The following is a 14,022-nucleotide window of genomic DNA, read 5'->3' as shown; positions in this document are numbered from 1 at the left end:
TATGGCAGGCCTGAGTACAAAATAAAAAATGTTAGCATAATTAATGCCAAGCATCGCAGTCTTATGGAAAGTAAGACTTGTCAGCAAACTTGATATTTTCTGATGGCATTGTAAGTTTGGTTAATAAAGGTAATTACATTGATATAATATACTTAGACTCTACAAGCATTTCATGTTGTACCACACAACATTCTGATTAAAAATTAGCTCTGTAACAAAGGATTACAACATCACAGTAAAAGAGACAAAAATAGCTTTCTACTCCTCTGCAATCATGGCAGCAGAAACAAGGCTGGCTGAGCTGTATATCCAACCAGCTAATCAACCTAGACTGCATAGCATAGGCATCAGACCCAAGCATCAACTGTTGTGAAGGTCTTTCAGTTTTGCTGTTAAGTTCAACCAAATATGTATGGAAATTATAGAGTAAGAAAATTCCACCCCCAAAAGATTATATTAATCACCCTGCCATCCTTGACTGAGTTTGGCCCTCCTACATTGGCCGAAGCATGAGAATTATTATTAGATTCCCCACCTGTGGAAATGGATCCATGCTCCTCCTGGCTGGTGAAAGCCAGTGAATAGCAGCTATGCCCATTACTAGGGAAATAGTCTCCTTCAGCAAAGCATAACTACCAAAATCCTTGAAAAACACAGTTCACCCAGTAGTGTAGTGGAGAATAAATTCAGGTAAATTATACCCATTTCTGTTTTGGGAAATATGGAATGTACCCATTTCTCATTTTGGGAATATGGAGTTTGGTTTAGGTTAGTTTATCCATCTCTTTTTTTTACCACTGCACTACTGCGTTCACCCACTTGTCAAGAAGCCAACACTTGACCCTGAAAAAATCTCTAACTACTGTGCCATATCCACCCTCCAGTTCCTTGGCAAAATAATTACAAAAGTATTAATCATCACCAAGATCACCAAGGCAAGTGCTCCATGCTCATACTGCTGGCCCTTTCTGCAGCCTTTGATACAATGGATCACCAGGTACCACTAACCAACCTACACAACATAGCAGGAGTAGGTAATCCAGCACCACACTGGCTCTAACCATTCCCCTTCATCAGAACTCAGAGCGTGCTCTTGCTCTCTGAAGGCCCTCACCTGCAGGGTCCCACAGGGATCATACCATCCCTACTTCTCTTCAGTGAGACCAATATGAGACCACTGGGACAAAAAGTGAGACACCATGGGCTGGATGGTAGGTTGATTATACTCCACTATATATCTAATTCTCAGCTGATGCACCCACCCCACTAGGAAGGTGTCAGAATGCCTACAAGAGATGAAAGATGCTTCTTGGATTATGATCAGCTGACTCAAGTGGAACCCAGGCAAGACTGAAGTGGTGATTGAAAGGCAGAATTGCTTTGAAGAACTAGCCAAGACACTGACCATGCATTTACTTTCCTTTTCTTTCAAGTTTATTGTTGAAACGGATCTTTAATGGCCTACAGCTGGGAAGATTGTTACCGGTACCAGTGAAAATTCCGATTCAATTCACTCAATACACAACAGTTCATTTGAGAAAGAATCACAGAAGCAGTAGAAGGTTATATAAAATGTCTCCCTAATAAGTCTCAATTCCCCAAGCATAAACCCTCAGTAACTATTTTGGTTTTACACAGTATCCTGATTGGAAAATAAAGCCGGTATAGCTACCAGTCTTAGATGGAGACTTCTTTTCTTCTCTTCTTCTCCCCTCTCAAGTACTTGGTCTGTCAAATGTTCCCTGAAGTAGGATCTTGGTTACCCCAAGGCCCTCTGGTTCAAAAGTACTGCAAAAGTCCCTCGTAGCAGGGCCTTGGCTACCCTGAGACCCTCCATCTTACAGCATCACAGACCTCTTCAGATGTTAATTGGGAAACTAATTAACTAATTTAACTTAGCATTTATACCTCTATTTTCAAAGGAGTCACATGTCCCAAAAATATGCCATAGGCGTTTTATTACTGTTTTTTCTCCAATTAATATTTTAGAAGGGACTGCAAAACAGACACAGGCCAAAGATCAGTTGACATTTACCCTCTCATCAATCATTCACTTGAGCTCCTAGTGTAGTGTCATCCAAAAGGGGTTATTTTGACCTGGGCCAACCTGTACCAAGCCATGTTTTTGCGTTTTCTTTACTTTGTGAGCTGGTCAATTGGCTGGTCAAAGTCTCATGTTGAAACAAATGCACAAATAGAGCCTCAATTAACCATTCAAGTGCAATTTCAGCACTCTTAGTAAATTTCCGCACCAACTGTCTGATGCTAAAAGAATCCTGCTCCCAGAATCCTTTAGCCAGTTCAGATATCCCGAGCTGGTTTGTTTACCTGCCGCATCCACAGGTACGGCCGATCGCAACTCCCACTGGCCACAGTTCACCGCTCCAGGCCAATGGGGGTTCCAGGCCAATGGGGGCTGCAAACTCATGTTTATTACATTCATTCATATCAGTCACAGTAATTCATAATAATTTGCCATTATCCTAGTATTTATGAGTTTCCCTTTTTTATGCATAGGAGCATTGGGATTTGGGGAAGTGAATGGATTAGCTTTATATATATATGGGGGGGGGGGTTCCCTTCTCAGTCTCCTGTTTCTGATTAAAGGGAAATCTCTTTTGAGATGAGATGGAGAAGTAGGACATAGCCTCCTGAAGGTACTTGTTTCACTTGCGTGCAAGCTGGGAGGTTGTAAGGATACCCTGGTGACACATGGAATTCTGAGATTCTTTATGGGGCCTCTGCCATAGGGAAGCATAAGCAAGAGGTATACCCAGGTAGATGTATAGCTACCTCAGGTCCTCTAGGGGCACCCTTGCTTAGCTGGATCTCTGTGGGAGAGGAACCGGCCAAAGTTGCCATGATTAGAGAGGAGCTTGGAAAGATGCCTGTGGTAGGGCTGGAGCCTTTGCACTTTGACACATTTCTGGGGCCTGCTGTTGCCTTCTGAGGCCTCCATGATGTCCCATACCCACATCAACTGGGAGCAGGATCAATCTCTTCCTGGCCCTTCTCCACTGTTCGGCTGGGGGCCTGGCAAAACATACAGACAGTCCCCTCCTTGTCATGGTGCAGGAATGCTGTACAAGCAGATTATTCACCATGAGCATCTCTTCTTTGCTCACTTTGAGCAGCATGGAGAAGGGTGAGGCAGGGGCTGCCTCAGACTGAAAATTCTGTCTGAACCCAAAAAAAGTTTCTCTAGCATTATGCTGCAGAGAGTGAGACAAGCTAAGATTTTACTGCCCAGAAAAACCCCAAATCCAAAAGCAAATTATTTAGTTTATCCAAAAGGCTTATGAGGTGACTTGATTATGGTATTTAAGTATCTACATGAGGAGAAAGTTTCTGATTGCAGAGGGCAGTTTAATCTATCAGACAAAGGCATAATGATATCCAATGACTGGAGCTGGATAAATTCAGACTAGCTGCAAGGTGGAAAAGTTGAACAATGACAGAATCTACATTTGGAACATCTTACATGGGGAGGTAGAACCAGATTGTTAAAGGATTTCAGTGCCTGAAGATGCAGAGAGGAGCCCAGTGGGGTTATCATAGGCACCTAGGTGCCTAACTCCTACAATGAAAGTGAGGCACCCAAGCACTTTTGAAAATCCCACTAAGCATCTCTTTGTATCTCAAGTTCTTCCATGAGAATTTCAGGCTAATCCAGAGTAAACCTGCAGGCCTCAGTCTTATGGTGTAGATCAGTGGTTTTCAAACTAGGGCCGCCGCTTGCTCAGGGAAAGCCCCTGGTAGCCTGGAGCAGCAAACTGCAGCCAGTGGGAGCTGCTATCAGCCGAACCTGCGGACACAGCAGGTAAACAAACCAGCCCAGCCCGCCAGGGGCTTTCCCTAAACAAGTGGCTGCCCTAGTTTGAGAACCACTGGTGTAGACCTTCCCTGTTAAAGTTTAAGCAGACTGGAGATGGCAGGATCAGGCCTGGGGCTTTCCTTTATAGTCCTCTAGCAAACTAATAAGCTTCTTGACACAGCAGGACCTTCCCCGAGGAAGAATAGGCAGTGCAGATTGTTGCTTTGAAGTTAATCTTCTATTTTCTATGCATACACAGGTAAACTAGTTGTATTCATTCACATAAGGCAATTAGCCATTCAAACTATAAAGACAGTTCACAGGTGGTTTACTACAAGTTTCAAGGAGAGATTAGGACAATAATATTACTACACCACTAGTCCCATCTAAACGACAATATCTCCTTTTGATCACCAAGTCAATAGAACACAGTAATGAGGCATTATAAGGTAAGAACAGAATTTAGCATCTACCAGCTAATTAAATCACATTATTAAACTTCTAACAAAATACAGGTAAACCCAAAAAATACACTTAACATCTACCCTTGATTTCTATTACTACAAGTTAATGGGTTAATGATTGCTGGTCGAGTAAATCTTTTTGAAATTCACATTCAAGTAGATTGTCTTGATTACATTTCAGTGCCTCTTGTTAAGTTGTTATGGGTCATACCCAAGTTGACTGGCCTGTCAGTATCACAACCAGACATTCCAGTACTCCCAGGAATGGAGTGGGGCTCGTCCTGCCAGATGGCCCCACACCTTTTGGTGTCACCTCACACTCACGAGGCATATGGGGTCATGCTGCACGGAGAATGCAATTTTGAAGAGCATGCCACTCCATCCCCACCACTGTGACCTCACACGTACAAAGTTACGGATCAAATGCGGTCTTCAAAATAGCATCCCCATCTGGTACCAGACAAAACCAGATCTGGTTTTGTCTTAATACCATGCGTGGGGACAAACCACTCAAAAAAAGGACTGTCCAATTTAAAACAGGACAAACAGGGATAACTTTCTAAATAACAGAACTCAACCACACAATATGGGTTCAATGCAAGAATCACTGGGTGAAATTCTCTGGCCTCTGTTACGCAGGAGGTCAGACTAGGTAATTCTTATTGTCTTCTCTGGTATTAAAATCTAGGCACTATAAAATTGGGTGACACTACTCCTGTCTGATTAGAGACAGGCCCAAGCTGCTAATGCCAGGTGTAGCTCCATACATAGCCAAAATTTAAGGGATTTTGGTTGCAGCTCAGCTCTGTAAACTAGCACATTGTCACTTTATCAGCATTCATCATATTCTACCCATAACACCCTTAGCTTGTCAGCACTTTGTGGCAGGTATGGATTTTTAGAGATAGTGCCAATGTAGACTTCTTGGTGGCATATTTGAGCCTAAGATCTTGGGGTTTTTAGGCCAACTGCCACCTTTATGGAACAATCCTATAGCATTTAATCGAGATTATACCAACAAGGCCTTCTGGAAATGAACCCAATGCTGTTGTATTAGAAACAAAAATTATTGTAAAAACCTATAGAATTTAGTAGAAAATGACTACTTTTCTATAGCAGAATCCAAAAAACCTATAGAAAATTTATTGTTTTCTGTTGCACCACCAGCAGCAGTGCAGGATGCGGGGGTGAGTGGTGACATTTTGGGGGGTGGAGTATCCACACATCCCCTCCCTGGCAGGCAGCCTAATGTGTCTCCACTATGCCCTGCCCCTCCAATCAGGGAGCAATAGGGTGTCTCATGCTCACTCTGCAGCCTATCAGAGGGCAGCACTGTAGGGGCCCTCCTTCAAATTCTTCTCTGCTTTGTGTGGAGATGGTGGGGTCAGCTGGGCCATGGAGCTGCAACTTGTGGGCCCCCAGGCAATCCAACTCATAAGTGCCTGATGGGGTCCTGCAGCATTCGTTTGTGCCAGGGCACTGAGCGCATCATGCACCTGCCCCAAGCCACTCCCTGGCCTCATGACCCCTGCCCCTGCCCCTGAGTGGTCCCCAGAGCCCCACCCCTGGCCTTGTGTCCTCCCCACCCTCTGTCCTTTGGGGACAGTCTGTGGAGCCCTTTGCAGCTCCCTCCATACCCCCAACCAGCCTCTTTCTTTCCCCAGTCCACCTCAAGTCACCAGCTTCTGCCACATCCTGCCTCTACCCATCTCCCCAGGGCTGCTCTCTGGAGTCTCTTTGGTCCCTCCCACTACCCGGAGCCTCCTTCCTGACTCTCTGCTATCCCAGCCCCCAAAGGGATATTGCACCGCTTGCTGGATCATAGTCCAACAGTTTCACCTCCTGGCTCCAAGCTCAGAAGTACTCACACACATTTGCACACTCACACCCTGATTTGCTGCCCAGATCCCAGCTCATAACCATTCATCTTCTACCTACCCTCAGCTCTGCTACTTGGCTCAACTGTGGGCATGGATGAATGTTTGGGGGAGGGAGAGTGGCAACACCGCACATCCTACTTTCCGGGTAGGGGAGCTGGCAGGTGATCAGGGAGCTTGGGGGGACAATTGGGAGAGTTGGGGAGGGGAGCTGGGTGGGGGTCTGGACCTTGACTATACCTTGACCAAGAAATTTGGACCTTGACAAAAAATAATTGAGTACCACTGCCCTAAGCCAATGGTCCCATGCCCGAATAGCACTTTTTCTCTTTTAAGCACCAGATAACCTAGCAAAAAGCCTCTGATGTGAAGGAAAGTCACTCTAGTACTTGGTGTGTAGTTTAGGTTAGAAGCTTTGGCTTCTCTAATATTTAGTTGCTTCCACTGGAAGCTGTAAATCAAGATCAGTTTTTACTAAATGGGATTCGCCTGAGGCTAGCATAGTAAAGGTTGGTCAATGAGTGATGGTGAGTTCTAAACAAAGTCTGTCAACCCTTCTTTAGCCCTTTCCTGCTCTTGTCTCTCCAGCATATAACACTCTCACTCCTGTGGTATGATGTCCAAAAATGAATCGGAAAGTAGCATTCCATGAGGTTCCTTAAGGAGTTGTTCTCTAGCACTGAGACTGGCAGTCTTACATCAGTACACCAAATGAATTACTCTGTTTTTAATCTGACTGTCCCAACCATAAACGTGCTTTACAGGACAGACAGAAGATCTCCTGTGGATTAAATGTGGCACATGTCATATAAATTTCCTATCAATCTTATTTCAAAGTAATGTAGGTTGGACCTGGGCATCAAACAAAGAACATGAATGGAAATCCCAATTCTGAAGTTGAGAGATTGCTGTCTAGAGCTTCTGTTTTCAGAGAAATGTGGAACATGGACCATCTGGGCTGCTAGGCCTGCCATGACCATTGGATATTCTGTCTAGTTGCTAGGAGCTCTTATAATTTTAAACAGATGAATCATCGCATGTGATTCAGAAGTTTGTGTGCTGGCAATCCTTAAATCAATATTTACTTAAACTTGTCATTTAGTGAATAATTGTGCTAATTCAGTCCTCTGACCTTTTACCATCACAGAGCAGGGTAACTACAGCCCTCAGCTGGCTCATTTGCAGAATAACAGGTTTCAGGGAAAATAATTGTTACACAAAGATAAGTTCTTTCATCAAGTTTGTTTTGTATTGAAGTCTCCAATTTTGTACCATGTGGAGTTTATTTTATTTTAGCAAGTATGTCCCATTATCTGAGATTCATTTGACCCTCTCCAGTTAGTGGCAAAATTTCACAAAGTTTGGCTGTTTCTTCTGTGGAGCCCATCCCTAACTCATTCATCTCCATTCCTCTCTCGCAACCCAACCCAGCCCCATCCTCCTCCTTGCTCTCACTTTCTCCATCTGATCATGTTCTGCCAGGCACTAAGCACACTCACTCTCTACACACTGATGGAAATCACTCACCGGAATACCACTGGTTTAGGAATACAGGGCTAGATTCACAAAAGGACGTAGACTACCAACTGTCCCTTTAAGCACATAAATCCCAGAATCAGGCACCACTGGGATTCACAGAACCCCCCACCCGGCTTTTTCCAACCCTTTAAGTACTAAACTCACTTGGCACCTAGATTTTTTGCAGTAAAATTCCCTGTGGGCTTATGTTTCTTCTTCTGCACATGTGCACTGCTGGACACCTAAGCCCCATAATGATGGATGAAATGGGAGAAGATAGGTGTTCCTCCATCTAAATAACCTGCAAGTCCTGATCTAGTAAGTGAGCTCAGAGGCTGCCTCTGGGCCCCAATAGGCATTCTTCCACAAAACAGCTGGGGAGACAAGGACCTCCCTTATGACTTTTAGTCCAGTGGAATGGTGGGAGTCCTCCCTCTGCCTGATGGACAGAAGGGATTTGCTATCTCTGAGGTGCATGTCCTAACCACTGGGCTATAGCTCATTTGGGGAAGGGGCAGAAATGGGGCTCAGTCTCCTCTGTTGAAACTGTACCATCATGGAGAAGGAATTGTTGGGCTGCAGAGAAAACGTGCCCAAGCAAAAGAACAATTATGGAGCCTGGTGGTTAGAGCACTCCCTTGGGAGATGGGGGATCCAGTCCCCCGGTTCCAATGACTTTTTAAATTAGCTTCATTAGGAGGGACTGATGGAAGCCCACACCAGAAAATCCTATTCCCTAGTGATCAGGACACCCACCCAAGAGGGTGCAAAGCTCTGTTCAAATCCTTTCTTCTCCATCTGGTAAAGGGAGGACTTGAACTAGGCATCTCCCACTTTCCACATGAGTGCTCTAACCACTGGACTGGACTCTAACTTTCACCCCTGGCTTCTTGCAAAAATGGTGTAGGTGTGTAACACCAAGTGAGGGTTTGCAGCTGAGAATCCCAAGCAGCCTGGACTTAGGCATTGAACTCCTTGAGAGGGGTGGAGTTTAGAATACACCCCTCACCTTGCCATCTCCCATTGGCTAGTTTAGGAGGCACCCGCTCAGCATGCTGGCTTTTGTGAATCCCATTCTGAGGTGCCTCCCCATTCATTGTATGGGGAGCCTAAGTGCCTAGCTCACGCTTTGTGAATCCCAGTGGGTTCCTAGGCCCCTAAATGTAGGCATGGCAATGCTCAGCATCATCAGGCCTTAGTACCCTTGTGACTCTAGCTCATAGGAATTACCAAACTTGATCAAACTGACAACCATCTACCCTCCTTGCAGTCTCTACTGGTGGCCAACACGAAATGCAACAGCAAAAAAATCTTGTAACGGACAATTATGGAATAACCTGCCCCCGGGGAATGTCTCTTTATGGCCCAGGCACTTAAAAGTTGGTTTATGTTGGGCAGAATGAAGGCTTATATCTCTTATACAATTTTATCCCAGTTAGACCCACTAAACACATGCTCCTTATCCCTTTTACATGGGATATTTGCAGACTGGAATGTAGCAGGTGCACCTTGCATTTTTCAGGATGCTGTCCTGAACAAGCTGAGCATGTGAGCTAACAAATTTTATAAAGCTTCAGCAAGATTTGCCATGGCGCAATACACGGAGAATCAGTTATTAATAAAGAAGTAACTTCATCTCTTGGGCTAACTGGCAGGAAAATGTCATTCAAATAAATGCCTTGAAATTGTTATTCTTTTTTTATTATTTCAGTTTTAAAAGACCCCAACAATCCAACCAACTATTTTTTAATATTTGTTTGAAAAGGAATGGGTTATTCTTAATCTGGGAGTTGGTGACTCCCATACTGTGGTCTTAGCTAGTGGTTCCGAGGCGCCAATAAGCAAGGTACATGGTGGCACATTTTTCTGGAATGACCACAGAATCTGTAACCATGTAACAAAGCTTTGGATTTGGACAAAGGTGTGAGTGCTCCTGTGACTGGAGTCCCAGTGCAGACTGGGTTATATTTTAAGACGATCTGAAAAGCTTCAGGGAAGGGAGTGATTCCATTAATGTATTTGCCCAGTAGAGCAGAAACACAGTCCTGTTAGCTGTCCAGTGTAAAGTAGCATTACTCAGAGGTCCACTCACATGTTGCTATTGCTGAGCTTGTTGGATCATGTATATTTTATTCAAGAGTTACAAGCTGAGATGTGCTGGATATGAAGTTTGTATAAATAATTGCATTAAAAGGGGAATTTTGAGTAGGATTAGAGAGGTTATTTTACCTCTGTATTTGGTGCTGGTGGGAGCATTGCTGAAATCCTTTGTCCAGTTCCAATGTCCACACTTTAAGAAGGATGTTGATAAATTGGAGAAGGTTCAGAGAACAGCCACAAGAATGATTACAGGATTAGAAAACATACCTATAGTTATAGATTCAAAGTAGTCAATCTGCTTAGTTTAACAAGAGAAAGTTAAGGGGTGACTTGATTACAGACAATGAGTACCTACATGGGGAACAAATATTTAATAACGAGCTCTTCAGTCTAGCAGGAAAAGGTAGAACATGATCCAACAGCTGGAAGTTGAAACTAGACAAATTCAGACTAGAAATAAGGTGTATAATTTTAACAGTTAGGGTAATTAACCACTGGAATAATTAACCAGGAGTTGTGGTGGATTCTAGATCCCTGATGATTTTTAAATCAAGATTGGCTGTTTTTCTAAAAAGTATGTTCTAGGATTTATTTTAGGGAAGTTCTATGGTCCATATTATGTAGGCGGTCAGACTAGATGATCACAGTGGTCCCTTCTGGCCTTGGAGTCTATAAATCTCTGAAAGTTTGACAGAAAGCTCAAAGAGCTACTTTTCAAAAGGTCTCTCAACAGAAACACACATATGTTGCACTCTAAAGTTGGATTTGTGGGTACAAACAGTGTAACGGGCTTGATTTTGCTCCCATTCAAACCAATGGAAAGACTTTCATTGACATAAATGTGCTTGGTCCTGCGCCAAATGGGGTAACTGAATATTTAATCATCCAGTTTGTGGATGCCTGTCAAGGCCGATTCCCCACTCTGGCACTTTGAATGCAGAAGGTTGGGGCCTGCAAGGATTCTAAAAATTGATACTGGCCACTCCAGGCTTGTATTAAATTCCCAAGGTTACAGTTTCTCTCTGACCTTGGATGGGTAGATGCTGCCACCACCCAAGTGCAAAAAACCCCTTTGGACCCAGGAGCACTTGGGAATTCCTCCCAGTGCGGTACCCTCAAGCCCTTTCACCCCCTCCCCGCCGGGGAAGAGCTGAGAAGAAAACAAAGGAAATCAGCTGTTGCCACCAGCTAATTAAACAACATGTGCACAAACCCTTTAGGACACAAAAAACTCAATCCTATTCTTAAAAAAGGTAAATTTTATTAAAAACAAAAAGCAAGAAAATACATATGGAATTTAGGCTATTACTAGATTTTAAAAAAGAAAATATAATAATTTTTGCATCAAGAATGGTTTTTTTGAGGTCCAGCTTAATGGTTACCAGCAAAGCAGAAGCATTTGGGGGTTAGCACAGAGGACTCCACAAACCTTACAGAAATAAAAGAGAGAAATCTAATCATGTCTTTCTAGACATTTCCTAATCTATTTACGTATCTGGGGTTTCAAATTGAGTAGTTTTAGGTATGATCTGGTGATTTTCATACCTGGTTTACAGCTTTTTACAGCATAGCTTCAGCCCTGTCTCTGTTCTGTCCCCTCTCTCCAGAGAACAACAGACAGAGGAAGGGAAAGTTTTTTTTCCCAATTTAAAGAGTTCTAGCTCTCCCATTGGCTCTTTTGGTCAGGTGCCCACTCCCTTCTTTTTACCTATGGGCTTTTTTAACCCTTTACAGGTAAAGCAAGTAGAGAACAGCTACTAACGGGGATTTTATAGCTAACTGGCTGGCTGGGTGTCCATAAAAGGGAGCTGCCCCCACCCCTTCATTGATCACAATGCCACTATCCATTTGTATGCATTGTACAAAATTGGCATGTATAAGTTTAGAAGCTTAAAGTGATTGAGCTCAAGTAGCACACACAGGAAGTTTCCTATCATTCATATTGCATATATACATAGAAGGTAAGGCTTCTGTAGTTCATTTCAGTCTTATTGCCATAATAAGACCTGAGTTCTTGAAATTCAATCCTGAATTTTCCAGTTAATTTGCCTTCTTTCTTCAGGAGTAAGTAATGCAGCTTCTTCCCCAGAGCTCCTATAAGTTATCATAATAATTCTTTTGGGTTCATCATTTTATACTGATTGCAAGGGTCACAGTCCCTATGTAACATTTAGATCAGATCTGTGAATAAAATGTCCCAGCAATCACAAGCACTCATTATCACAAAATGAGTGGAGACCAGATGAGATAAATAAAGAGCACTTCCTGTTCTTTAAATAATAATCAAACCAAGGTAAAGTTCCCAAGAGTTTGTTCTAAAAGTCCCCAGCACACTAAAATGTGAGTGCTGCTTCTCTGGATTGGTGGTAAAGGGTAAATGCAGATGGCTGTTTTGGCAGCTGGGATGCAAATAGTTTTAATAGTAATATAAATGACAGCTTCCAGACTGGCAAGGTTTCAGCTAGGTTCCCTGCTCTGGCTTTTGACTGCTGCCACTGAATGTGCCTAGTGTCTATCACAAGAGGCCTTGCATACTACTGAGAAATGGGTTCACATTTGGGCTTTCAACTCCCGTGGAAGCTGACTGTTCAATTGTAAGGAAAGGAGCACTTCAAAACTTGGTAATGCTGAGCCATCCAGAACGGAGGTGGGGCACCCTTTAATAGAGCCCATCCTATTAGAGCCCAACTCAGATCACTACAGCTGACACTAACCCTCTGCTCCACAATGCCTTCCTCTAAGTAATGCACTATAATTATGCTATTTGTCTCTTTTCAGCACCCTTACCCAACAGAAGATGAGAAAAGGCAGATAGCAGCACAGACAAACCTGACACTTTTGCAAGTCAATAACTGGTGAGTGAACCTTAGTGTGGGGGTTGTGGAATTTTCCTGCTTTCATAGTTATTAAACTGCTGGAGTCACCTCACTACTCTGTGTCCCTGCCTAGCCTGTGACTTTCACCACATGGATAGCAGGATGCTGATTCAGTTGCCTTATTGGCCATTTCCCAGAAGAAAATCAGCATCAGAGCCCAAGAAAGAGGTGTTTTTCTATGTTTTTGAGGTGTTGTATCTGAACAACAGAGTAAGGTGGAAATAGCTCCTAGAGAAAAGAGACAAGATTCAAACCTGAGCACCTTCTGGACTCAGGTTGGTTCTTCTTAGTCTGAAGACAAAGGAGTGAATTTATATCCACTGGTGCTTAAAAAGAAAGTAGACATAACATGAAACATCTCTATATAAATTGCTTACAAAACATTTAAAATCGTGCTCCAGGTACGGTAACTCCCCACTTAACATTGTTTCAATCTTACGTCCCTGCTTAGTTACGGAACATGCTCCATTTAAAGTTGTGCAATGCTTCCCTATGATGTCCTTTGGCTGCCTGCTTTGTCCACAGCTGGCAGCCCCCCTATCAGCTCCCCTACAGCCCCCCCACAGCCCCTCCTGCCCACCGGCAGACCCCACGGATCAGCGCCTTTCCCTTCTTCCCCCTGCCTCCTGCCCGCAGCAATCAGCTGGCTTGTGGGGTTCAGGAGGGAGGGAGGAGTAGCGAGGACTCGGCGCACAGGCTCCCCCTCCCTCCCCTGCCTCCCGAATGCCGCTGATTGCTGCCGGCAGGAGGCAGGGGAGGGAGGGGGAGGCTGCGTGCAGAGTTCTCGCTCCTCCCCCCTGAATGTTGCAAGCCAGCTAATTGCTGCAGGCAGGAGGGAGTGGGGAGGAGTGAGGATGCAGCATGCCTTCCCCCTCCCTCCCCTGCCTCCTGCCTGCGGCAATCAGCTGGCTTGCGGGGTTCAGGAGGCAGGGGAGGGAGGGGGAGCCTGTGTGCCATGTCCTCACTCCTCCCCCCTACCTCCTGAACACCACAAGCCTGCTGATTGCCGCAGGCAGGAGGCAAGGGGGGGAGGAGCAAGGATGCGGCGTGCTGAGTAAAGGGGGACAAGGGGGAAAGAAGAGGCAGGTTAAGGGTGGGGGCTTGGGGGAAGGGGTGGAGTGGGCAGGCCTAGGGTTGAGCCTCCCTCCCCCCCCCCGCCCCTGGTGCTTGCAGAGTAGGGGAAGCTGCTGCTGCCATTGTGCAATGTGCTTCTCCTAGCCTATAGTACCTTCCACCTCCGTGCCTGCCTCATTGTCTCCAGTGCCAGTGGGCTGTGCCTGTGTGGGGTAAGGTGGGGGCACCTCCCAACTATAAAACTGTACTGTACTGTATGGCAAAAAAAAATTTCCCTGGAACCTAAACCCCCCACCACC

General features: G+C 44.6%; 1 protein-coding gene across 7 annotated transcripts in view; it reads left to right on the top strand.

Moving 5' to 3' along the window:
• PKNOX2 (PBX/knotted 1 homeobox 2) overlaps positions 1 to 14,022 on the top strand; it is a 715,219-nt gene that overhangs the window by 679,307 nt on the left and 21,890 nt on the right. For all 7 annotated transcript variants that reach the window (XM_043500983.1, XM_038380894.2, XM_043500981.1 and 4 more), the window contains one exon: positions 12,552 to 12,628. In XM_043500983.1, coding sequence (XP_043356918.1) covers positions 12,552 to 12,628 — 77 coding nt within the window. The remainder of the gene's footprint in view (positions 1 to 12,551; positions 12,629 to 14,022) is intronic.

The sequence above is a fragment of the Dermochelys coriacea genome, chromosome 22, assembly GCF_009764565.3.
Source record: "Dermochelys coriacea isolate rDerCor1 chromosome 22, rDerCor1.pri.v4, whole genome shotgun sequence".
NCBI classification, from domain to species: domain Eukaryota; kingdom Metazoa; phylum Chordata; order Testudines; family Dermochelyidae; genus Dermochelys; species Dermochelys coriacea.
The sequence above is the reverse complement of the archived record's forward strand: the minus strand, read 5'-3'. Positions and strand labels throughout refer to the sequence as shown.